Below are 24,149 nucleotides of genomic sequence, written 5' to 3'. Positions count from 1 at the left end.
GGCTGCAGTGGCCATGGTGATGGGTGTGGCAGTAATCACATTTTATATTGGCCGCAGTGGTGGGTGTGGCAGTAGTTGGGTGTTTTTATTGGCTGCGATGGTAGGTGTGGAAGTAATTTGGTTTTTTGATTGACCGCAATGGTGGGTGTAGCAGTGATTTAGTGTTTTATAGGCCATGATAGTTTGTGTGGCAGTAATCGGGTGCTTGTATCGGTAGGGTTCAGGGGACGTGAAGTATCACCTGGGAATGTATCACGAGCGAATCAACCGTGTGACAGACAGGAACATCACGCTATCCCTCATGGCCAACCCCTCGCACCTGGAAGCAGTGGACCCAGTGGTCCAAGGCAAGGCCAAGGCAGAGCAGTTCTACAGGGGTGACACCCATGGCAAAAAGGTTCCACCTTTCTTTATCCCTCTATATGCAGCTCCCGCAGTGTAGCTGGAAAACGCTTTCCGCAGGATAACATTTTCTGACATTAGCATCTAAGATAAAACCAACATACTAACCTTAGTCTGCATGAGAAAATCAGTAATCCATGGTTCTTCTGCAGGATCCTGTATGTCCTTTATATGCTTTTTGAGCTAATCAATTCAGATTCATACCTTTTTCACTGATCTCATGTCCATTCACAGTTTTTGACAAATGTGAAAAAAATGGGACAATTTCAGCCAATGTAACTGGCTGCTAATGCTCAATCAGTTAAGTCAGCCAGACATAGTTTGTTTTTAGCCTCTTGACATTATATTATTAATATAAAAGTCATTGAACCTATTTACAAAGATACAGTATGCGATATACTATAGATGGTGAACTGTACAATTATGACCACATGCTCACATTTATTTAAATGCTCTCGCTTTACATTAGTAACCTTTACTGTGCTAGTCCTATTAACTTTAACCATAATTAAATATGGCATAAGTGTTTTTTCTATGGTGTGTGAAGAGCATGTCTGTGCTTTTTAGGTGATGTCCATCTTAATGCATGGAGACGCAGCGTTTGCTGGACAGGGGGTTGTCTATGAAACCTTCCACCTGAGCGAGCTCCCATCCTACACCACACATGGTACCATCCACGTGGTGGTTAACAATCAGGTATGCCGAAATGCTTGGAGCTCTCTGACAGTATGTCATGAAAAACAGCACTGAGCTCTGCCCTGGCATTTGCTAGCATTGTAAGCTTAGTTTCATGGAACTAGGTTATTGCTAGCATTGGGAGGTTAGCTTCATGGAACCGGACTATTGCTAGCATTGGGAGGTTAGCTTCATGGAACTAGGTTATTGCTAGCATTGGGAGGTTAGCTTCATGGAACCATATTATTGCTAGTGTTACGGCGTAGCTATGGGCCCAACATAAGAAGCTAGGGGTGGGGCAATACAATCAGGCCACGAGACGAGATGATCCTCGATACAGGGTTAACAAGACGATACAGTCTCGATACTCTTTTTTATTAAATGTAATCAAACTAAATGGGTAGCCCAGCATTAATATCTAAACTGAAATGTAACAACTCCCAATAGACAAATGGCAGAAAACAGGGCTATTTTCTTAGCTAGCCACAACTTCAAAACAAACAGGGCAGGCAGAACGCACACCTGTGCATGCTCTCAGTGTCTTATGAACAAAAAAAAATCTAAGTTAGGAGGGCTGCTGCATGGCTTGAATAATCTAATCTTTTTACAAGTTCTTCTTCAGAAAAAATTAACAAATCAACATTTTTGGTCAGTAACTGAGACCTCTGAGAGCTTACAATGTCCCCTGCTGTTGAAAATCTTTCCTTTGTTTACAATCCAACAATTAAAATATTCGTCCCTCCTGTGAGAAATAAAATCTTTTAAAAAGTAAAATATGGCTTAGCTTTCAAACCTACACCTGTCACGCATGACGGCACAGTGAGACGAATATGAACATGGGCTGCACAGAAATAAACCATATGAGTAGCTCTTCTGTGGCTGATAGGGTGACCAGGTGTCCCGCTTTGCATTGTACTACACAGCATTTTGACCCTTTGTCCCGCATCCCACGTATTGAGATAATGTCCCGCATTTTCATTTGTCATTTGGTTTTCAACTGTCAAAAATAATAACACATGGATGTGTTCTTTTACCCGCCCGGCACATGTGCCGCTTATGCTGTTGTGGCATAGTTTCTACTGTATTTAATTCTTTCGCACGTAACTTATTTTTTTTTGCCTTGTGGCACGTGTGTTACGTTACATGGTTCATTATGTTTTCAATAGCATTATTAAGCTTCTCATAGTTTTCAGTTAGGATTTGCTATATTTTTTAACGTTAAATCGCTGTTTCCTCAAAGCTAAAATTAGCTAGAATTTTTCCAATCTAGTGTTGTAATCGCACCGGTTTTAGCATACGCGCTAAACGGCAATGAGAATTTCTACAGAAGATCTTACAAATACTTTTATCTTCCTCCACTACCTTATCATCGTGTCACACCGGAAATCCGAAGTTTTGCCACACGAATGATTTAAGTTGTGTAGGTGCATCACATATGTCTTGCTCCATCCTTAACTGAGTGAGAATTGGCTAACTACGTATGCGTTCATCTCTGACTGCGTGCAAATGATGAGACCATTGTACCACATCAAAAGTATTAATGGTCGCCCCCTGGTGTGGTGGCGGTGTAATTATTATTTTGTTGGATATCATTTCACTACTTAAATCATGAGGGCTTTTTTGCATAACGGAGCCGGACGAAAATATCATGACTCGTCACGAGATATTTCGACACATTATTGTATCGTGGTGCATCGTGTCTCGAAAGTATCGTCCCACCCCTATAAAAAGAGAAAATGAGTCATTTTGACAGTAGAAAACAAACAGGGAAATTTATTAAACAAACTTATGGGCTTCCCTGAGTTGGAGGGCCAAGACGTGGGAGCTAGGCTAGGCTGGTCTAAATGTCATGTGAACTCTTACCTCTCTCCCGTTCACAAAACACAGTGTCTTCTGGACCACTTCCTAGCCTATTTTCTATCTACTCTATGTTAGACAGAAGGATTTCTCACATCTTGCAGGGAAGCCCAAAACATAAAAAATAAAGACAATAAACTGGGGAGAAAAAACAACAAAACAAAAAAGTAGACCACTTGCTGGGGAGAAACTGTGTCTGTGTGTCTCTCTCTTTTGTGTCTCTCTCCTGCAGGCAAAAGTTGCTCCTCTTTAAACAGGATGGCACAGGTGCAACCAATTGGCTCATTAGTGCTGATCAGCAGCACAGTTGATTCCACCCGCACTCAGGCCATCTCAAAGAGAAACAGAAAGGGGAGGGGCTTGTAACACTAGCATTGTGAAGTTAGCTTCATGAAACCATGTCATTACTAGCACTGGGAGGTTAGCTTCATGGAACTGTGTTATCACAAATGGGGATTTGCTATCTGAGGAATATAACTTGATTTCATCAACAATATAACATGTAAGTCTTTATAAAAAGAGGTTTTTGATATATGATTAACAGTTGATAACTGGACTCATGAATCAATAGGCTGGAGGCAAAGTAGTGTAACATAGATTGTGCTGTTAGTTATAGATATGACTTGCTACAGAAGTAAAATTGAAATCGGATGACTGATAAACATACTTAACACACTGCATTGATCATAACTAGGATCTTATAATGTTAAATATGCCCACATAATGCGTGTGTTTTACATTACATTATTGGCATTTAGGATACGCCTCTTTTCAGAGCGACTTACATAGGTTACAATTTTTACATGTTATCCATTTATACAGTTGGATATTTACTGAAGCAAACCTAGGTTAAGTACCTTGCCCAAGGGTACAACAGCAATGCCCCAGTGGGGAATCGAACCTGCTCCTTACCACTATGCTATACTGCTGCCCCATTTTTAACATGCACGTTCAGAATTTACAGAAAATAAATAAAATAGGAAAGCTCAAGTAATGATATATATGTATGTCAGTATGTCTATGTGTGTGTATATAGCATATATAGCATATATACATACCATATACAGGATGTGTGACCCAGTGAGAGGGTTGAAAGCCCTTACGATATTCTGGCATTGTGATCATTTCTTCAGATTGGCTTCACCACTGATCCCAGGGTGGCACGTTCCTCTCCATACCCCACGGATGTAGCGCGGGTGGTCAACGCACCCATCTTCCACGTTAACGCTGATGATCCTGAGGCAGTGGTGTACGTGTGCAAGGTGGCGGCCGAGTGGAGGAGCACGTTTAACAAGGACGTCGTCATCGACCTGGTGGGTACTGGGAGTGTGAGAGTCATTTATATCGACCTGGTGGGTGCTGGGAGTGTGAGAGTCACTTATAGTAAAGGATCGACTTGACTAAGCATGAAATTAGACCTGTGTGTGCTGTGTGTGTGTGTGTGTGTGGGTGGGTGTGTAAGTATGTATGCGTGTGTGTGTGTGTGTGTGTGTGGGGGGGGTGGGGGGGTATATGTGTGAGTATGTATGTGTGTGTATGTACAGTATTTATGTGTGTGTGTGTTACAGGTGTGTTATAGGCGTTTTGGACATAATGAGATGGACGAGCCAATGTTCACGCAGCCATTGATGTACAAGCAGATTCGCCGACAGGAGCATGTGCTGAAGAAGTACTCCGACAAGCTGATCAGTGAGGGTGTGGTCACGCTGCAGGAGTTTGAGGTCTGGACCCTTTCACACCACTGTCACATGATGCACACTATCCCTCTGTACCACGGTCACATGATGATGTTTTTAGCAACTAGTGTGTCTGTCTTAACATTATACTTGCTGTGAGCATAGTCTTGTTGTGACTACTGTTGCTCTTTCCTGATGCAGTTTTTTCTTGTTTGGCTTATGCTGTCATGATAAGCCATAGTAATATAATGTAGATCCTAACAAGGGAAATATGAATACTGTTTCCCTTGTTAGGATCTACATTATATTACTCATTTATCTAATTGCCCATAGGAACTGTCCTAGAGCAGTGTCACCACCATACCAATGCACATCACACTAAATTCTCTGCGGGAACTGCCGATCACTCCCAGTTGCCCACAGGAACTGTCCTAGGAAGGGTCATCAACATGTCTTAACATGGCCTAATCACACCTAGGTATTTCTGTGAGTGCTCATCTGAGCCCAGGCAGTTTTAGTTCGGGTGCTATTTGCGTACGTAACTTTGGCTCCTTGGGAATAAACCTTGTCTCTGCAAGACCATGAGACCATCTTATTCATCCGACTGTCCATTCCACAAAGTAAAACCTAACACCCTTGACACAGTAAATAATTTTGGGATTTCTATTACTGATTCACCTCCCCCCCCCCCCCCCCATATATTAGTGCATATTCTCATGCGTTGTAATGCAAATAAATCCTTCCTCTGACTTGAAAGGTATGGAGCGGTCTGTGCAGATCTCTGTGTGGGCCTTTGCAAGTTTGAGTTACAAGGTGTCTGACAGAGATGTTCAATTCAAAGGCAGCTTTTCATAGACTCAGTCATCAATCAAAACATTCTGAATGCCAGACTGAAACAGAACATATTATTAATGAGCACAGAAAATGTGAATGACACTCGTGTCCCTCACACCAGCTAGGACGGATGATTAAAGAATTAATCATAATAAATTCTTGCCTGCATGGCATTCCTCTGCCATTCTATCATCAGACTCTACAGTGTTGTATGTGGAGCCACACCCAGAGCTCTGTCCAGACCATGCTCACCCCTGGCTAAGCCACTGAACCTCCTGGCTGTGGTGGAAAGCAGCAGCTGCTAATCATTGTCCCCTACCCTCAGCTGGCTGCCAGGCTCTGCTGCTCTGTCTGTGATGGCCATGGGCTCTTTTCTCAAGATTTACTTTACAGGGGTGACACAGCTGCCATTTCTTAAAGGGACATTAGCGTGTCACCCGCATCTGTCAGAGAATCCCCTTATATGGTCGATCATAAGATAGAGGACGTCATGCTTATAGCAGGTGATGATCTAGTTTTCTTCATGCATTGCAAGCACAGCAGCCAATCAAATGAGTTAACATTCATAACATGTTATTTGAGAAATAGAGCCATAAGGACATTGTACAGTGATTGAACTGTGTAATATGTCTGGGTTTGCTGACATATAGAAAAGTAGCTAGGGGGCTAACAATCTCTCTAGTGATCGTTGCAAAATAATGCAAATACCTGTTTGAAAGCAAAATGGTTTTGATTCTTGGCTCATGTGAACCATCAGATGGCCTAATGGTCAGATTCTCTGGTGTTGGGAACAGTCAGGTAGCCTAGTACTTGGATTCTATAGTGTTGTGAACAGTTGAACTTGCTTTCAACAGTCATTTCAAGGTAATTTGTTCTATTGAAAAAAGAAATTGTGTACGTATCAGAAAATGAATCCAATGGAAAGTGGTTGGATATTCTAAGAACACATGGCGATGTTCAGTAGATGGCCTTGATGAATACTTGGTACATTCAACAAGTTATTTTTTGTGAATTTAATTAATCTCAGAGGACAACGTGAGGTGCCCTTTTAAAAGTAACTTTTTCACTTTGAAAGAGATACTTCTTCTACTACATTCTATGTTAAATAAAGAATCCTTTCTTGTAACTTCTCATTCTTCTGTCTGGTTGACCCATTACAATATTGGCATTCTATTGTATTTTATTATCAATGTCAAAGGGAACATTTAAAAAAGGGATTCATTAAACCTGGTTAAACATCAGTTCAACACTCATATTATAATGTATGTATGCTATGGATCACATGATTACATAATTTTACATGTAAGAGTGTTCCCTACCAATCACTGCCAGGAAAAAGGATAAGGGAACTAGCTTTGCCTTTTGTAGCTCTCTATCTCTTTTGCCAGCATAAAATTTTATTACAATTTCTGTTTCTGCATAGGAGGAAGTTGCCAAGTATGATAAAATTTGTGAAGAGGCATATACCAGCTCAAAAGATGAGAAGATTCTACATATCCGCCATTGGTTGGACTCACCTTGGCCAGGTCGTATAGCATTTTAGTTATTCTTATTCATGTTTTAGATGACAATATATCCTTGTGTATAAGAGTGTCATTTGCTATTAGTTGTCATTAATGTGGTATGTGCTTATTGCTGCGCAGATTCCTTACCTTTAAATGGGTTCTGTATTGTAAGTGTGGTATGTGCTTTTTGCTGAGCAGATTCCTTTCCCTTTAAATGATGCGTGTATTGTGAGTGAGGTAAGTGCATTTTGCTGTGCAGACTTCTTCACTGCTGAAGGGGAGCCTAAGAGCATGAGCTGCCCACCCACAGGCTTAGAGGAGGGGCTGTTGCAGCACATTGGTGAGATCGCCAGCTCTGTGCCCATGGAGGGCTTCATCATACACCCTGGTAAGTTTGTAGGAAGCTGTACTGTATAGACAGTGGGGTCTCTTCTTAGGGCTCTCACCTGATGGAATGGAAGGGAAGGAAGAAGAGTGGGTGAAGTGGTGTGATGTCAGAGTCAGCTTATATGAAGACATGCACGGATGTTCCATATTCAACAGGAATTAATACATGGGCCAGATTTAGGTAGAATACATGAATGAGCCAGGTTTAAAGAATGAATGAATGACAAGTTTTAGGTATAATGAATGAATGAACTACATTTTATTTGAAAGAATGATTGAGCGAAGTTTAGGTAGATTGAATGAGCCAGGTGTAGGTAGAATTAATGAATGAATAAGCCAAGTTTAGGTAGAATGAATAAGCCAGGTTTAGGTATAATGAATGAATGAATGAACCAAGTTTAGATTAAATAAATAAGCCAGGTTTAGGTAGGATGGATGTATGACTGAGGTTGAGGTTACTGCAAGAGGACAGCTCCTTTCATTAAATCTTCATTTGAAATGTCAATATAAGTGCTGAGGTGTGCGAGCATGGACGCAGTGTGGCCTGCTGAGGGTCTGCCAGTGACAGTAATCACGGCGTGATTTAGAGGAGCTGCGGGGGCATGATGAAGTACTGCTCTGGGACCTCTCAATCACCAAGCGCCTCAGGAGACACATCCCTCACACATGGACCAATCACTTCAGCCGCCACTTCTAATGAGGCCTAGTGCAGAGACTGACTCACTCAGAACTCAGATTTTTCACAGTGCACCTCTTTTCATGTGGCACACACAATATGCAGTGCCTTCCAGCTTCTTGGGAAGTTTATAATAAAAAGACCAAATACTTTTTATTTCTTCTTGTGATCTTGTATTACCCCCAGTGGTTCCAGCTTTCTGCACCCCAGGTTGGCCGTTCCCTGTAACATCAGTGTTTGATCAGTGTTTTGCCAGTGACAACTTCCCCACTTTGGGAAATGACAGGCACATTTGTGCCTTCTGTTAGTAGCTGTAACAAATGGTGTATTTACACAGTAATGCCTGTGTAGGCCCAGGAGCAGTTGGGTGGTAATGATGTCTAAAATATTGTTGTAATATAATGTATATTGTAAAGAAAGTATGAGTGATGTAAAATAAAGTCTGAGCGAAGTAAAACAATGTTTTTTTAATGTTGCAAAATAAGATCTGAGTGATGCAGAATAAGGCCTGAGTGATGTAAAATAACATCTGAGTGATGTTAAATAAGATGTGTATGTAAGACGTGTGTAAAATGAAGGATGAACATTGTGACAACAGGTCTGAGTGATGTAAAGTAACAACTGAGTGATGTTTCTGTGTCATCTCAGGACTGTCTCGTATCTTGCGGGGTCGTGCGGAAATGACTCGGAAGCGCACTGTGGACTGGGCACTGGGGGAATACATGGCATTTGGCTCCCTGTTGAAGGAGGGGATTCACGTACGTCTCAGCGGGCAGGATGTGGAGAGAGGGACCTTCAGGTAAGAGGGGCTGGTCCAATACAAAAAGTCCACAGTGCAATCAATACATACATAGACAGTGTATAATAGTACATGTCCATCAATATATTGTGACCTCGTTTTAATGAGGGTAACATTTTTACCATAAAAGTGGTAAAAAAGCAGATTACGAAACCCATTACGTTTTTCCTGTTCTATCACATTTTTGTTGCTATTTAATCATGAGCAAACACTGGGGACTCATGACTGACGCATAAGTTTCAAATGACGCACTGGGCATCTAAAATACATATGTGTACGTATGTTCTACAATGTACAAGATGTGGATGATATTTCATCTTTGAAAGTAAATAAGAAATAAGAAAGAAGCTTTTGAATGTAAATATACTGTAACAGAATATGTAATCTTTATCTTTTGTACCACACATTTTGCCATGTGACAGGGGTGCTGTCCATCTGGCATTCACACTGACACCGTGTTAGCAGAAGTGCGTCATGCAGGTGGTACTGAGGGACAGACTACATACAGCACCAAACTGCCTTTATTTAGCATGCGCTTACTATTAGAGGAGTACCGTAACTGCAGCTTGCTCACTCTTTCTACTTAATGTGATTGCAGACTCATGGTGGAATTTCAGGTTTGGGGGTCATCCCAGTTATGATTTGCTCAGCATACTGCCTCTTGATCCAAGGCAAATCCTTGTGAAGTCATAATCATAATGCAGGAAATGAAATTGTCCATTTACATTACATTTACATTTATTCAGTTGGCAGACGCTTTTATCCGAAGTGACTTAAAAGTGAGGCAGAGCCCAACACAAGGACGAGGAAGTGAAGTCATCTGTTATACTGGAAAAAAGTCCTCCATTCTAGAGGACTGACGCAAACACAAAGCTGCTATTCCATAGTCACATTCTTAAATGCTTCGCGGATCCTATTGCCTGCTTAGCATGGTAAGGACAAAGGGTGATGGGGAAGGCAGGGTGCGACCTCTCTCATTTCATCCATTCTTATTTGCCTCTCACCAGCTGAGTGGGAGTGTGGAGTGCAGTGGAGGCTGGCTGGAGGCCCGGGGACTGCACATATTGGAGTGCCTCGGTCGGCTGGCCTGCTTATTACCTGGGGAGTTAATAGATGATAGTAACTGATTCAGTCGCGTGCCTTTGTGAAGGTGTAGCACGGCTTGCTCACAGGCTCCCAGGGGGGGAGTGGCAGGCAGCTGTGGCGGCATGCTCCCACTGAGTCTCTGGGGACCCTGAGAATCTGCTCCAAAGGGATGCCTCGGAACCAAAAGTCACACTAGAACTGTCTGCACCACAGCATGGTGAACACAACATGGCTCAAAGCCGAGTATGCCATGAAGTCCTGTATGACAACATAAAGGATAAGAGTAAAGTGCAAGGTGTCTGTCTATCTTTCTATCTGCCTGTCTATCTAGCTATCTGTCTGTCTTTCTCTGTGTCTGTTTATCAGTCTATCTGTTTATAAAAGGAATAGAAAATTCTAAAAATACTAAATATAAAGTCCTTAATTTTTGGACTTCAGATTTTTACATATACTACTATTACTGAAGGCGGTTGGCTTTTGTGTCCCGTCACTGAAATCTATGCAGAAATTGTAAGCCTCCTTTGTTTATATCTCATACATGAACATATCATATATTTTGTGAAAATGTACCCTGAACATGAGCCAGACCTTCACAAGTTAAACTGACTTGGAAAGCTGCTTTCCTTCCTATGCTTTTGAAACCTGTTTGCATAACAGGCAAGAGAAAGAAATGAAGACAAGTGTGTGTTCCTCTTAATGAGTGTGGCTTATTTGTGCGGGTGTGCTGGAGTGGTGCTTGATTTCTGTGCCTTTGCTGCTAGGACTCCCACCGCACGGATGAGGGGGTGGGCAAGCTAGGCATCATTAAGGAAACATTTAAGAGGCTTTAAATGATTGTCTCACCACACTTTTGATGGCTAAGTGGAGCCCTCCACTTGGGGCGCGGTGAAGCTCGTTAGAGCCTGCATCCCCACTCCTGCCTACCTGTGCTTCAAGCCTTTCCTGCTGGAGAGGGACAGCTCCTCAGTGCTGATTCAATGCATTGAGGAAGGCAGGGTGAACTCATGGGTTCCTTAAGTCATGAGGAGTTTTCAGGTCTCACACTAGAGCTGAGGCCTTAAACCAGGACTACCCTCTGGGGTTACTTGAAGGGCTGTGAAGGGGTACTCTGGATCAAGAAATATAATCCCAGATGATAGTAAACGTTAAGAAGTATCAAAGCTAGATAAGATAGAAGCTAGTCTAGGCTGATTCCAAAAGTCTGGAAAGTTGTTCTGTAGGTAGTTGATTGTAACTCTTGCAGAGAAGTGATCATGCAGAGTCCTTCCACAGAGTGGGGTGTATCTATAAGGCCACCTCTTCCATTATTTTCAAAACTTTTCAAAAAGAATAAAAACTTGTTCTCTTTGGAATACAAAGACATGTTCTAATGAAGATGTGCCTTTGGTTTATTGTGCTCATTGGTGAACATGTGTTTGTCTCTGCAGTCACCGCCACCATGTTCTACATGACCAGGAAGTTGACAAGCGAACCTGCATTCCCATGAACCATCTGTGGCAAAACCAGGCACCCTATACTGTCTGCAACAGCTCCTTGTCTGAGTATGGAGTCTTAGGTGAGTGCTTACGTCTCTTCACTCCAAATGATCTCATCACCATCAGTGTGGTGTCTAAGCAGAAATTTTGAAATATAATCTTTGCAGCTGCCCAGTAGCTTTGGTCGTTTTATTTTTTGAATGAATAACAGTCGTCCAAAAGTATGTTGGGTGTGTTTCCCTGTGGTGGGTTGTAATGAAATTGCTGTGTTTGGGTGTGTTTCCCTGTGGTGGGTTGTAATGATATCGCTGTGTTTGGGTGCATTTCCCCATGGTGGGTTGTAATGATATCCCGGTGTTTGGGTGTGTGTCTGATTCCCTTTGGTGGGTGTATGTTGAACCAGGCTTTGAACTGGGCTTTGCCATGGCCAGCCCCAACGCGCTGGTGTGCTGGGAGGCCCAGTTTGGTGACTTCCACAACACAGCACAGTGCATCATAGACCAGTTCATCTCCCCTGGCCAGGCCAAGTGGGTCCGCAATAATGGCATTGTGCTGCTGCTGCCCCATGGCATGGAGGGCATGGTGAGCCCCGAGCCCATACACCACTCTGAAAACACACGACCATCAAACTGCACCAGCTCCATAAAACTGCACTGTCCTTTAATGTGCAGAGTGTCATGCTCTCATGCTCTGAGTCACCAGTGGTACCTGAGTTAACTTAAACTTAACTCGTGATCTATTGAAGTTTTTTGAAGGACTTTAATTTAATGAGTAAGAGTGAAAAGCAGTCTTGCTATTGCATCTGTGCTTATTGCCTGCACCCTGAACTACTGTATGGTATCTTATAAGAATTTAAAAACTACTGTGGTAGTTTGGTCGGAATCCAGAGTGGTTGTGGAGTGTATGGTGTGTATATATGATATTTCCACTCATGAGTTGGTCTTGCTTCCAGGGCCCAGAGCATTCGTCAGCCCGGCCCGAGCGGTTCCTGCAGATGAGCAAAGACGACCCAGACCACTATCCAGTGAGTGTTCACGTCTGTGTTCATGTCAGTTGTGTCTGTGAATGTGTGTGTGTCTGAGAGAGAGAGAGAGAGAGAGAGTGAGAGAGTGAGAGAGTGAGAGAGTGAGAGAGAGACTGTGAGTGTGAATGTGAGTGTGGGGGTCTGGTTTGTAGGCACATAAATGAGCCTGCCAATAGTGGACCTGTTTGGTCAACACTTAGAGCTGTCTTTCTGAGCACTGCCAAGGTCAGCTCTCTGCACTGTGCCAGGCCCAAAGACATGCAGAAGGTACCCTGCATGTCCAGGCATTGCCTGCATTAACCAGTGGCGTTGTTAGGTCCAATCATTTGGGGCTATAGCCCCAAATATTTTAGGCCTGAAGGAGGAGGTGTTTATAGCTAAACAACAGACAGGCTGTGTAACAGAGCGGAACTTGACTTGCAGCATCTGAAGATGTGATAATATTTATTTATTATAAAAGGTAGATAAAACCTCCCCAACCTACTGATGCCGATCTCCCTTCAAAAAAAAAAAAAAAAAAAAGTCAAGCCCCAGGCAAACTTGACTTAGCCCCGAATCTTTTCAACAGCTAGAAATGTCCCTGGCATTAACCATACATGTATAGACACTGATGTATCAGAGCCAAGTATCCATTTATCACTAAAACACTTGCAATATTTTGTTTCATCCCTGTTGTGTAATGGGTAAGCCTAACACATCCACACAGATCCATACTAGTTTTATATTAGCCTACTGTAGAGGATTTTGGATGGATGGTGTCATTTACAGTTACATTGTTGCAGAGCTGGCCCTGACCAATTTGGTGCCCTAGGCAAGATTTTAGCTGGTGCCCCTTGCATTGCAGCCAATTCTACCACCACGGGTAATTGTGGTTTTAAACTATTCTTTATGGTCAAAACATGACAAACATTTGCCAAACAGCGGAACATTTCACAAATCACATTCAAGACAATTATAATGATAAAATTTTTTTCAACATGAAAATATGCATGAGTGAAAAAGTAAAATGCTTTTTCAGTCCTTTTTCCCCAACAAAATAAATATCTGAATAGAAAAATTAACTGCTGCAGTGTGATACAGCACACATGTAAGACACATGACAGACTGCAAAGTTTAAAAGTGTTTTAAAGGATAATGTCAATAAATAAAACAATAAATAGACAAAGAAATCATAATTCTGGTCAGCATGCCAAACCCTTTGTACAGACAGTTTGAAACAAGTGTTTTAGCTGACAATGTAAACAAAATAAATAGACAAAAGAAAAATCTCAATTGTGGTCAGCATCTTACTGTCAAGGCACAGGCAAGGACTCAGGCACGGACCACGAGAACTCCAGAATCCAGGCGTTTATTAACAGAATCGTAGAACAAACAGGCAGTCCAAAACAGGCAGGGTCAAAATACCAGGAAGGCAGACAGGTAAAAACACACTGCAACGAACTGGCAACAAGACAGAGACAAGCAGGGTAGATATAGGGCTGGGCTGATGAGGAGATGGGAAGCAGGTGTGTAAGCAGGCAGGAGGGGATGATCGGGTGGGCGGAGACAGGGCGGAGAGTGGGGCAGGGCTAGAACACAAGGAAAACAAAAGCACATGGACAGGGAAAAACAAAACACAATAGCTAGGGGGCGGGAGCACTGACACTTACCAACTATACCAAACGTATAGTTAGTTAGCTAGCTATCTATTTTGGACAATCTGTGAATCATTACACACCTACCCTTACGTTTTACAACACAATTAGCTCCCTCTGAGCCGATTAGGCCTACAACTTTGTCCAGGTTCTCGTGCTGCACGAGCTGCGTTATTCACATCAAATCTGAGCTACTGACTAGATGTAAATAACTTAAAAAGTAGGACAAATATCAGACAGACACCTTTAAGTTCTATATAAAGCGCATTTATTTTTGTGTGTTTAATTGCCAGCGTTAATGTATTATTTTTACCTAATGTTAATGACACAACATTAATTACCTTGACGGCTACTATGTAACTAACATTAACCAGCTAATTAGCAAATGCAACTCGGGCCTTGTAAGTAATTAGCTGGCTTAAAAAATAGCCACAAGTGCTTGTCATTTTTAAGTGTTTCCAAATAGCACTGCAACGTAAGTTTACTGAGATCCCATGTAATGTTATTGCTCTTGGCATTGAGGCGCTCTGTGTAGGCCTGTCAGGAAATAATGTACTGCCAAAGGGCACCAACCAGCAAAACGTTGCACAGTAGAAGCCACTTTCTTTGTTATGGAGAAAGCAGCGTTCTGGAAGTTGTCACAGAATTTTTGCCATGAAGTACAGTGTTTATCCAAAGCATGACCGCACGAACGAAAATTATCATGGCAAAAACCGGCACAAACGTAGCAGAAACTAACGTGACCATTTAGGAGCAATTCGGAGAAGCTTGGGGTGCTGGGTGACGTCATCGCCTAAAAATATAATGTTTATATCTACAAATCCATAGCACTACAAATGAAAATTTTTACGGCACAAACTGGCACAAACGTAGCACAAAAGAACGAGACCATTTTGGAGCAATTCAGAGAAGCTTGGGGTGCTGGGTGACGTGATCGCCCAAAAATACAATGTTTATATCTACAAATCCATAGCAGCACAAACGAAATTTTTTACGGCACAAACCGGCACAAACGTAGCACAAACGAACGAGACAATTTTGGAGCAATTCGGAGGAGGTTGGGGTGCTGGGTGACGTCACAGCACATACAATATAATTTGTTATATCTAAAAAACCATAGCAGCACAAGCTAAAATTTTTACGGCACAAACGTAGCACAAATGAACAGTAATACCATTTCGAACTTTTTAAATACTTGGGGTGCCAACTTCACGTAGGTCAGCATCTTCTATAGAGGTTTCAAACAAGCAAAGCCATTACCCTACAAGTTACGGGCAAGAAAGACAAGTCTGTCTACAGTCTCAGGTTTTAAAGCTGTCCTGTGACAGCTGATAAGCTTCTTGAATCCCTCATTTTCGACAGTGCTAATGGGAAGCATGTCTTTTGCAATGCAGTATGCAACTGCATTTGTGATGTCTTTGTGTCTTGTCTTTGTGTTTTTTTGTCGTAAGGCATGGTGCTGGAAAATGCTGATACGATCGTTTGCTGCTGGGTAGTCGCACTGGGTACCGGCCTGGTGCTTGTCGAGGGTCCACTAACAACACTCGTTTGGTATTGTAATTTCTTACTTTCTGTGTGTTCTAACAGGTGATATTGTTTCAAATGATGAAACAGGTTTGTGGTGTTGCCTGTCTTTGATGGCACGTGTCTTCGGCACAGTTTGCAGTGTACACAGCTCTGTTTTTTGTCGGATTATAAATAGCTAAAATATATCCCAAACTACTGAAGTTGAGTGACCTTTCTTGTCGACAATGTCTTTGTCCTTCGAGCTGGTCATGGGCACTGCGTTTTCTCTGGTGTCGCTCATTTTTCTTATTCTGCTCCAACTACAAACCTGTCAGCCACTGTGTCTGTAAACAATACCACGTGGTGGCCTGAATTTATACCTCTCAACATGCAACCTAACTTGCGCAAGGCATACCCCTATTTTTGCAACACAATTTGCAGTTCGTGATTCATTTCTGTGAATGCTATCTAAACATGGAAATGAATTATTTCGAACATTTATTGAACATTTGTTATATTTCTATCGAGGAAAATTATATCACGATAATTGTTGTTATCCTTTTATCGCCCAGCCCTACAGTTACAACTATTAATTACAAAAGGAGATGAAAAAGGAAAAGCAATTTAAGGTGGGGGTAACTGACATTAACTCTAGCTATTTATTAAATTAGCGAACGTTACTATCGTCCAAAGTAAACTAGTAACACTCTGCTCCAACGATAAGTACTATGCAATAGATAAACTATTCATTCATCACATTACCTCTGTCTGCTTCCCGTTTTTCTCCTCTTCTCTTCTTCTTTTTCTTCCCTGGGCACCAGAGGGCTTTGGTCTTTTTGATACGAATTATTGAATATATTGAATGTGCCGGTGTGATGCTGCGGGCAACCTAGAAAATAGGCTATGTAGTTACAATATTTGTTGTGGGCTTTTATGGTAATATTTCGAAATAATAGTATTAAAATAGTATTAGTAAAAAATAGTAAAAGTTAAAAAGTTTGAATTTTTTTTTCTTCCCTCATTTGGGGCGCCCCTATACTGTCAATGCCATGGGCCGGCTCTGTGTTGTTGGCATCAGGCAGATGCTCTTATCCACACTGATTCCAGAGATAAAGGGCATCCAGCAAAATGACACAAAATGATACCCAAACAAGGAAACCATCATCCATGCATGAACAAGAGTCAGTGTCAAACATGTTTACTTTTACCATGGAGGATCATGGATGGGTGGGGTCATATTTACCCATTCTACCACAGAGGATCACAAATGGGCGGGGTTATGTTTACTCACTTTACCACGGAGGATCACATGGGTGGTTTAACTATAGCACATGTTTACTTGCTTTGTTTACATATTTTTTGCAGAGTATTTGACCTTTATGTATCTTTGTTTCCTTCTGATAAAGGATGTCAGTGGAGACTTTGAAGTCCAGCAGCTTTATGACTGTAACTGGATTGTGGTCAACTGCTCAACACCAGCCAACTACTTCCATGTACTGAGGAGGCAAATCTTACTGCCTTTCAGGAAACCGGTAAGGAAAAACAAGCACACCTGATCTAAGGGGAAATGGAGAAAACTACCTCATAGTGCAGATATTTGCAAGAGATACACATTTATTTTCTCAAGATGGAAATTCCTTTGAATGAAGGTTTCTATCTGTCCCGTTCCTCTTTCATTAAGCTGTTACCAAAGTCTGTTCAGCTTTACTGACTGCCCAAGCTGAGAACTTTTAGTGGTGGCAGCTGTTTGGAATGGAATTGTTTTTTCTGGCTACTGGTTTACCTGAGTTTGTTTATCTGAATGCTAGTTTAAATTACTTGGTTTATACTCATACTGGTGTAAATGAGTTGTTTTATTTGGGTACTGGTTTAAATGGTTTAATCTGGATACTGGTTTAAAAGAGTCAGTTTATTTGGATTCTGTCCGGTTTAATCTGGACACTTAATGAAATTAAATTAATTTTTTAAATTTAATTCAGATACTGGTTTAAATAAGTTGCTTTGTTTGGATAGTAGTGTAAAATGGTTTGTTTTATCTGGGCATTTGTTTAAATTAGCTGTTTTATAGTTTTTAGGGGGATTTGTTTAAATGACTTGTGTTTTTTGGATACTGATTTAAATGAGTTATTTTATTTGGGTACTGCTTTAAATGAGTTGTTTTGTTTGAATACTGGTGTAAATGATTTTTTAAATTTTAGGTGGCTGTTAATCTCCTCAGGGCTCTCCATCCTCCACCCTCACTCTTTTCTTGTTGCCTCTAAATGCAGTGCTTGGTGGAGCATGAGGAAAGCTCTTTGTGAGTCAATTAAAATTATAGCCGCAGGAGCCTCATGTTTTATTTTGTGTGCAAGAACGCTAAAATGGATGAATTTGATTGGTTAAGCAACTGTCATTTCAGGGCTGGATATGTTTTCCCTCTTGTTTAGAAAGGGGAGTTGCTGTTGGTAATATCCTGCATCATGATGGAAATCAGACTGTTATCACTACCTCCATGTACAATATTATTAGCGGAGACTAAAATATGAAGATCTGATCAAAGAGGAATTTCAAATTTCAGAGGAACTGTGCATTTAACATCATTACATACATATTATTCATCCCTTAGTCATCATGCATTGCTTGCAGTCAGTGGATCGCTATTCAAGCGGCAATGTATCAAAGAACAAGGTCTACACCCGAATTACACACACCACACACACAATGTATAATGTACCACCAGTTTACCAGGATTTAAGAGACTGAATAAAGTTGGATGCCAGTGTCTGGGTTTGTGTAAGTAAACACACACACACACACACACACAAATGCAAATGGATGCTTACATACATAGTATCTTTTTAAAAGCTGCTATTGTACATGAGTACCTAGTAATCATCTCCTGTTTTTCTGCAGTTAATTATCTTCACCCCGAAATCATTGCTGCGGCACCCAGATGCAAGGTCCAGCTTTGATGACATGACAACTGGTGGGGGTTCCACCACTGTCATGGTGGCTGAGTTTATGCATTTATATTTTCATTAATACTGCTACTTATGGCAGCACTTCTTCAAGAATAACTATCAAATACAGGCTGCTAATAATGGTTAATGGTTACATAATAACTCTGGTCACCAGGCACAAGGTTCCACAGAATTCTCCCAGATGAGGGCCCTGCAAATGAAAGCCTGGAGAATGTGAGGAGGGCCATCTTCTGCACTGGAAAGGTGTATTACGAGCTGGCAAAAGAAAGGAAGCAGCAGGACCTAGAAAGTGATGTTGCAATCATCAGGCTAGAACAGGCAAGAACACTAGTGCTCAGTTCATGTATAATGCACACAGAACAACATAACAGGTAAGCACACCACTGTTCAGTTCATGCATAATATACACTGAACAATGTAACAGGTAAGCACACTACCATTCAGTTCATGTGTAATATACACTGAGTGACATTCTTTGACATAATGTAGGCATTACATACAGTACCAGTCAAAGGTTTGGACACACCTACTCATAGATGGGTTTTTCTTCATTTTACTATTTTTCACATTTTCCAATAATAGTCAAGACATAAAAACTATGAAATAACACAAATGGATTTATGCAGTGACCAAAGAAGTGTTAAACAAATCAACTATCTTATATGTTAGAGGCAACAAAAAGCTAAAAATATATTTTTTTAAAAAAATAAAAAGTTTATTGGAAAGAAGTTCATACCTGGACAAATAAATAGTGACGTGGATGCCTAAGAAACTAATTTCAACAATTTAAGCATAAGCCTTTAGATCAAAATGTCTTTGAATGCGTATTTGTCTTAATCAGGTCTGTCCAAGCTTTTTACTGGTACTGCAGATGTGACTTCATGCATGTAGTCATTTGTAGACAGCACTGAAATGATATTACTTTCAAATGCTTTTGCAGATATCACCCTTCCCTTTCGACCTGGTCAAAGAAGAGGTTGAGAAGTACTCTAGCGCTGAGCTGGTGTGGTGCCAAGAGGAGCACAAGAACATGGGCTATTATGACTACATCAGACCACGTTTCCTCACGGTCCTCTCCAGCCACAGACCCATATGGTGTGTAGTGGATACAGCTGGCTTCCAGACCAGTAATGATGTGTTTACATCCCCTTGTATTATGACGTCACCTCTTGAAAGTTCAGGAGATGTTGAAAACTATGAGGACTTACCCAGTAAAGATATTTAATCAGTGCCAGTACTAATGCATTAGTATGTGTCTGCTTTCTCGCATGGATAAGAAATAAAAGCACATAACTTGTGTTCACCTGGCCTTGACGTCTTCCATCTGGAGAAGGAAACATTGGACTCTGTGAATTTTTTGGGGTTTTTTAGGTATGTTGGACGTGAACCAGCAGCGGCTCCTGCCACAGGAAACAAGGCCACACACCTGACAGAGCTGAAGAGGTTCATGGACACAGCTTTCAACCTGCAAGCCTTTGAAGGGCACAGCTTCTGAAGCACAGCCTTTAAAAACAGCACAGTCTAGACAATTATCGTCATTTTAGCAATCAAAGCACCTTGTGCTCTGAATTTAAACACACCATACATTCTAACTTTCACAGATAAGGGCCTATATAAGTGGCAGGAATGGTGCAGAGTATTAACAGCACAAACCATACAATGTACTAGAATAGAAATGTAGCATTATTGTAATAGCTGATAGGTGCAGTGACCTTAATTTATTCCTAAAGTGTGAACCTACTATCATATTCTGTGCAACAGACTCCTACAGTCAACCATCCAGTAGCCAAGTAGAATTAATAATACATAAATGTCATATAAATGCATTTATATGTAATCACAACAAGTGCAGATCTTCCAGAATGTCCTGCATGTTCATTTTAATGTAGCGTTGTTCTAAATGGACTCATCTTGGCAACACAGATAGAAACACATGCTGTTTAAAAACCTATCTTCAGGTAGTGACTATGTCTCCTGCTATGTCAAAGCAGCTGTATGTGAGAAGGCTCACTTGAATTGTCCTTTCATAGTTTGCAAAGTTCTCAAGATTAGGGCAAGGCAATAATAAGATAGCAGCCATAAATTTAACTTTATCATCCTATGAATGCTAGGTAACCTGGAATTACAGGCAAAGCTTCTCACTGTAGTGTTGATTCAAAACATTTAGGATCCTCAAAGGTCAATTTGAAAGTAAGGACTGATTGACTTGTGATTTTAATGGTTTACACATAAGGAGCTTGAAGCAGAGATCAGGTATTGCCATTTTAAATGCTATCCTTGTTAAGCACAACACATCCCATACTGATATTGATATATACTGAATTATAACTAAACTCTAAGTATATTTACTATACTTTATGCACTATATGCCAAGTACATACTGTATGAAATTCTGTAAAGATAAACAAATCAGTCTGTATTTTTGATTAAACATGTTTCTTAATGAAAATCTAAAATTCATGTAATGATACTGTACTGTACCACATACTAAGGACAACATTAAAGTTGATTGCTGAAATTACAAAGTGTGAATATGACTTTTTTCTTTGTATCCTTGCGTTCTCAGTGTGGTCTCTCAATACAGGCCTATAGTTCCAGAAGGTTCCAGTTACCTTATTTAGATCATTACTTAAAGATGTGACTGGATGGGATCCTTCTGTTTTCTGGAACATTTCGGATTAGGACAATTGTGATTAATTTGTGAAGGATATAGCTTTGCTCTGAGCAATGCTTTTGTGATTAAAATAAAGCATTTTATAAATTAAGCAGAAAAACATCCCATGCATACATTCTGTTATGTAAGGCATTTTGTTCCTATTTAATCAGGGGTATGAATAAATCTGGATGGCACAGTATGTGTAAAATAATATGCATAGGCTACATGGAAAACAAGGCAAACCTACAACAAATAAAAAAAATGTGTGGGTCAGTTTATTTAATTATTCAGATCATCACAGAACAGTAACCCAAAATAAAATGACAGCAAGATAAAACCAAGTTTCAACTGTATTTCTACTGGTCTTTCCTTATATTACAATTTACTTACTTACATTTGAAACAAGTTCCATTGCATGTCCCTGTGTGTCTGTCTTGTTTCCTGGTGGTGCCATGACTGAACAGTACATTAATGCTAAGGAAAGTACAAACCTGCACACTACTTTACCTTGTAAAAGTCTATTACGAAAATAGACTTGGACGTTATTTCACGTTTAAGGTGTTCCTTCATAATTTGAGATAATTACTTTAAAATACGAATCAAGAAAAGAGCGGATGCTAACTTCAGTACGCGTTCTTTACAGATGTTTTAGCTGCCTGGCATAGCGGATCTAGCCTTCCATCTCCACCTGTGGAAAAGGTCAAATAAAACATTAGAGGAATATCACCAGCTTCCTCGCTAGCTCACAGGCTAGCGATACTACCAGCAAAGCGACATTTTGACCTTAAAGCAATAAAAGCTTTGTTCAAATCTTACCAAATTCGAGGTCTGCTATGCTGCATGTATAAACACATTCCCCGTTGACAATAAGCTCCACCTTGTTCCAGTCAGCGACCTTCTCCAGGACGCAACGATGCCCCTCCTCCTTCAAGACGGCTTGAAAATTAAAATAAGTTAATTAATAATAACAGCAGTCGGAAGTGCTGAAGTTAACGCTGTCCTGAAAGGCAGAGTAGATTGTGACGCCTCTTTTCCACAGCAGCTAGCTGCAAGTTAAGTATATAGTTAAAACGTTTGTTATCAAACTAGAAATTCTTGCGAAAAGTGTGAACTATATCTTGTTACACGGCAAAATTAGCTAACACGCTAACCACCAAGTGCAAGTACAAGTTGTTACCTTGAAGACCCTCCAAATGAAAAGTCCTATGTTTGACAATTCCACAACAATCACATGGGCCATACCGCACAATCACCAGGGCACTGCGGGGCATGGTGCAGCTAAACGCCAATGATCAAATGAAGTTGCAATTTACTTGAAAGGGAAATGGCACGGTTTGTTTCTTGGCAACACGTAAGCGTCATCACCAAGGCATTACGGTACAGCAGACGCTGCTCAGGTCTGAGCTGTTTTCACCTGGGTGGGCTGGGAGCGCATATTCATAGGCTGAAACGTACTGTACACATTATTGGATCTTCACTATGGAGGACAAAAAATGACATAAGCATAAATAAATAAACAAATAAATAAATAAATACATAAATAAATGAAAAATAAATACATTTTGGGAATGAAAAAGGCTATTTCTGTATGTTTACATTATTTATGCACTTCTACATTTATTCATTTATTTATTTATGCATTTCTACATTTATTTATTTCTGTTTTTTTCCATTTCCACATTTATTTATTTCTGTATTTCTACATTTCCACATTTATTTATTTCTGTGTCTGTATGTTAATTGATCACAAAACTGTGATCAATGATCACCAAATTTCTCTCGGACATCTTTTGTCAGAAACACTTTCACCTGTCAAAAAAAAAAAAGATCAAAACCGAAATCAGATTCAGATTTCCTTTATTGTCATTTTCTCATGCACTTGCGTACAATCAAGAATGAAATAATATTTCTCCCATACCAACAGTGTACATAAATTAGCAAGGAGCAAGGAGTGTACTGTAAATTGAGTTTTGTAGCAGCAAACGTATTTACAATATATTAGAAGTATGATCGTCACCTCACGTTAAGCGTTTTCCTCTCCATTGACGCCCATTATAAGGAAAAATCTTACTGTGGCTTAATGTCTCAAAACAGCGATAAATGATCACCAAATTTGTCTGACATCTGTACATGTCATAAACACGATCTCCTATCAAAAAAGCAAAACTCTCCATTGACACCCATTATAAAGAAAACGCTTCGTATCTTAATTTTGCTTTTTTGATAGAAGATGGTGTGAGATGTCAGTCAAATTTGGTGATCATTGGACGCTATTTTGGAACATTAACAAAAACGTCAATGGAGAGGAACACGCTTAATGTAAGATAACGTCCATACTCATAGGATTTCAGTTTTGATTTTTTGACAGGTGGACGTGTTTAGGCCTATGACAAGAGATATCCGAGAGAAATTTGGTGATCATTGATCACTGTTTTGAGACATTAAGCTGTTAATGCTGTTTTACGTAGGCCTAAGCGTTTTAGAATGTCCGCAAAAGCCTTGACGCTTGGTCGTAGGCTAGCCTACTTCAAAGCGGGATTTGTTGGCTAAATTAAAGTGATGAGAACACCAATGGATGTGTGTGGTTTGTACAAATATTTTTATTTGATTACAACTTTTATTTGGAAAACTGTGAGCTACACGTTTCGGTGCCTGGATTCCAGTTGTTTCTGCGAATTTCAGCGATCCATTTGCTTCTCTTTTCTTTAGCTTTCAGCAGTCTGTAAAATGATAGCTCTGATTTCTTGTTGAATCTATTTGTACAGTCAATCGCACAACAGCTTCGCACACTATCCATCTTTTCTCGAGTTCGGATTCATTTCAGGAGCTGGGAATTTCCTGAATTAACCTGTTCGGTGTGAAGATATATTTGGACTCATCAAATGTTTTGATATTTTCCAAAAACGTTAAGATTTAAGACTTGTAGTTCAGGTTGTAGTCCACTTTTCGAACGACGTATCCAATAGAGCAATGCGGGGGGAACGTCCTGGCAAATCA

At 40.6% G+C, this 24,149-nt stretch overlaps 2 protein-coding genes across 2 annotated transcripts in view; one reads left to right on the top strand and one right to left on the bottom strand.

The window, feature by feature from the left end:
* Positions 1–20,799, top strand: part of ogdhl (oxoglutarate dehydrogenase L) — a 35,101-nt gene extending 14,302 nt beyond the window's left edge. The window contains exons 8-22 of the mRNA XM_036547105.1: positions 218–397; positions 970–1,098; positions 4,068–4,247; positions 4,503–4,655; positions 6,868–6,970; positions 7,209–7,337; positions 8,661–8,811; positions 11,325–11,452; positions 11,776–11,954; positions 12,325–12,396; positions 16,943–17,068; positions 18,429–18,501; positions 18,651–18,814; positions 19,437–19,591; positions 19,868–20,799. Coding sequence (XP_036402998.1) covers positions 218–397; positions 970–1,098; positions 4,068–4,247; positions 4,503–4,655; positions 6,868–6,970; positions 7,209–7,337; positions 8,661–8,811; positions 11,325–11,452; positions 11,776–11,954; positions 12,325–12,396; positions 16,943–17,068; positions 18,429–18,501; positions 18,651–18,814; positions 19,437–19,591; positions 19,868–19,991 — 2,046 coding nt within the window. The 3' untranslated portion in view covers positions 19,992–20,799. The remainder of the gene's footprint in view (positions 1–217; positions 398–969; positions 1,099–4,067; positions 4,248–4,502; positions 4,656–6,867; positions 6,971–7,208; positions 7,338–8,660; positions 8,812–11,324; positions 11,453–11,775; positions 11,955–12,324; positions 12,397–16,942; positions 17,069–18,428; positions 18,502–18,650; positions 18,815–19,436; positions 19,592–19,867) is intronic.
* Positions 20,800–21,775: 976 nt separating this feature from the next.
* c15h10orf53 (chromosome 15 C10orf53 homolog) lies at positions 21,776–22,423 on the bottom strand. The gene is made up of 3 exons (XM_036547104.1): positions 22,330–22,423; positions 21,969–22,088; positions 21,776–21,840 (listed from the first exon to the last, which is right to left on the bottom strand). The coding sequence occupies exons 1-3, from the start codon at positions 22,421–22,423 to the stop codon at positions 21,776–21,778; spliced, it is 279 nt and encodes a 92-aa protein (XP_036402997.1).
* Between the last annotated feature and the right edge of the window lie 1,726 nt (positions 22,424–24,149).

This window comes from Megalops cyprinoides, chromosome 15 (genome assembly GCF_013368585.1).
Source record: "Megalops cyprinoides isolate fMegCyp1 chromosome 15, fMegCyp1.pri, whole genome shotgun sequence".
NCBI lineage: Eukaryota > Metazoa > Chordata > Actinopteri > Elopiformes > Megalopidae > Megalops > Megalops cyprinoides.
The sequence above is the reverse complement of the archived record's forward strand: the minus strand, read 5'-3'. Positions and strand labels throughout refer to the sequence as shown.

What these genes read in the sequence shown, in the direction of transcription:
- c15h10orf53 (XM_036547104.1), bottom strand. Translation starts at nt 22,423, where the DNA reads ATGCCCCGCAGTGCCCTGGTGATTGTGCGGTATGGCCCATGTGATTGT. An exon ending in TCATTTGGAGGGTCTTCAAG is followed by an intron (nt 22,089 to 22,329) that starts GTAACAACTTGT and finishes TTAATTTTCAAG; the next exon opens with CCGTCTTGAAGGAGGAGGGG. An exon ending in CATAGCAGACCTCGAATTTG is followed by an intron (nt 21,841 to 21,968) that starts GTAAGATTTGAA and finishes CCTTTTCCACAG; the next exon opens with GTGGAGATGGAAGGCTAGAT.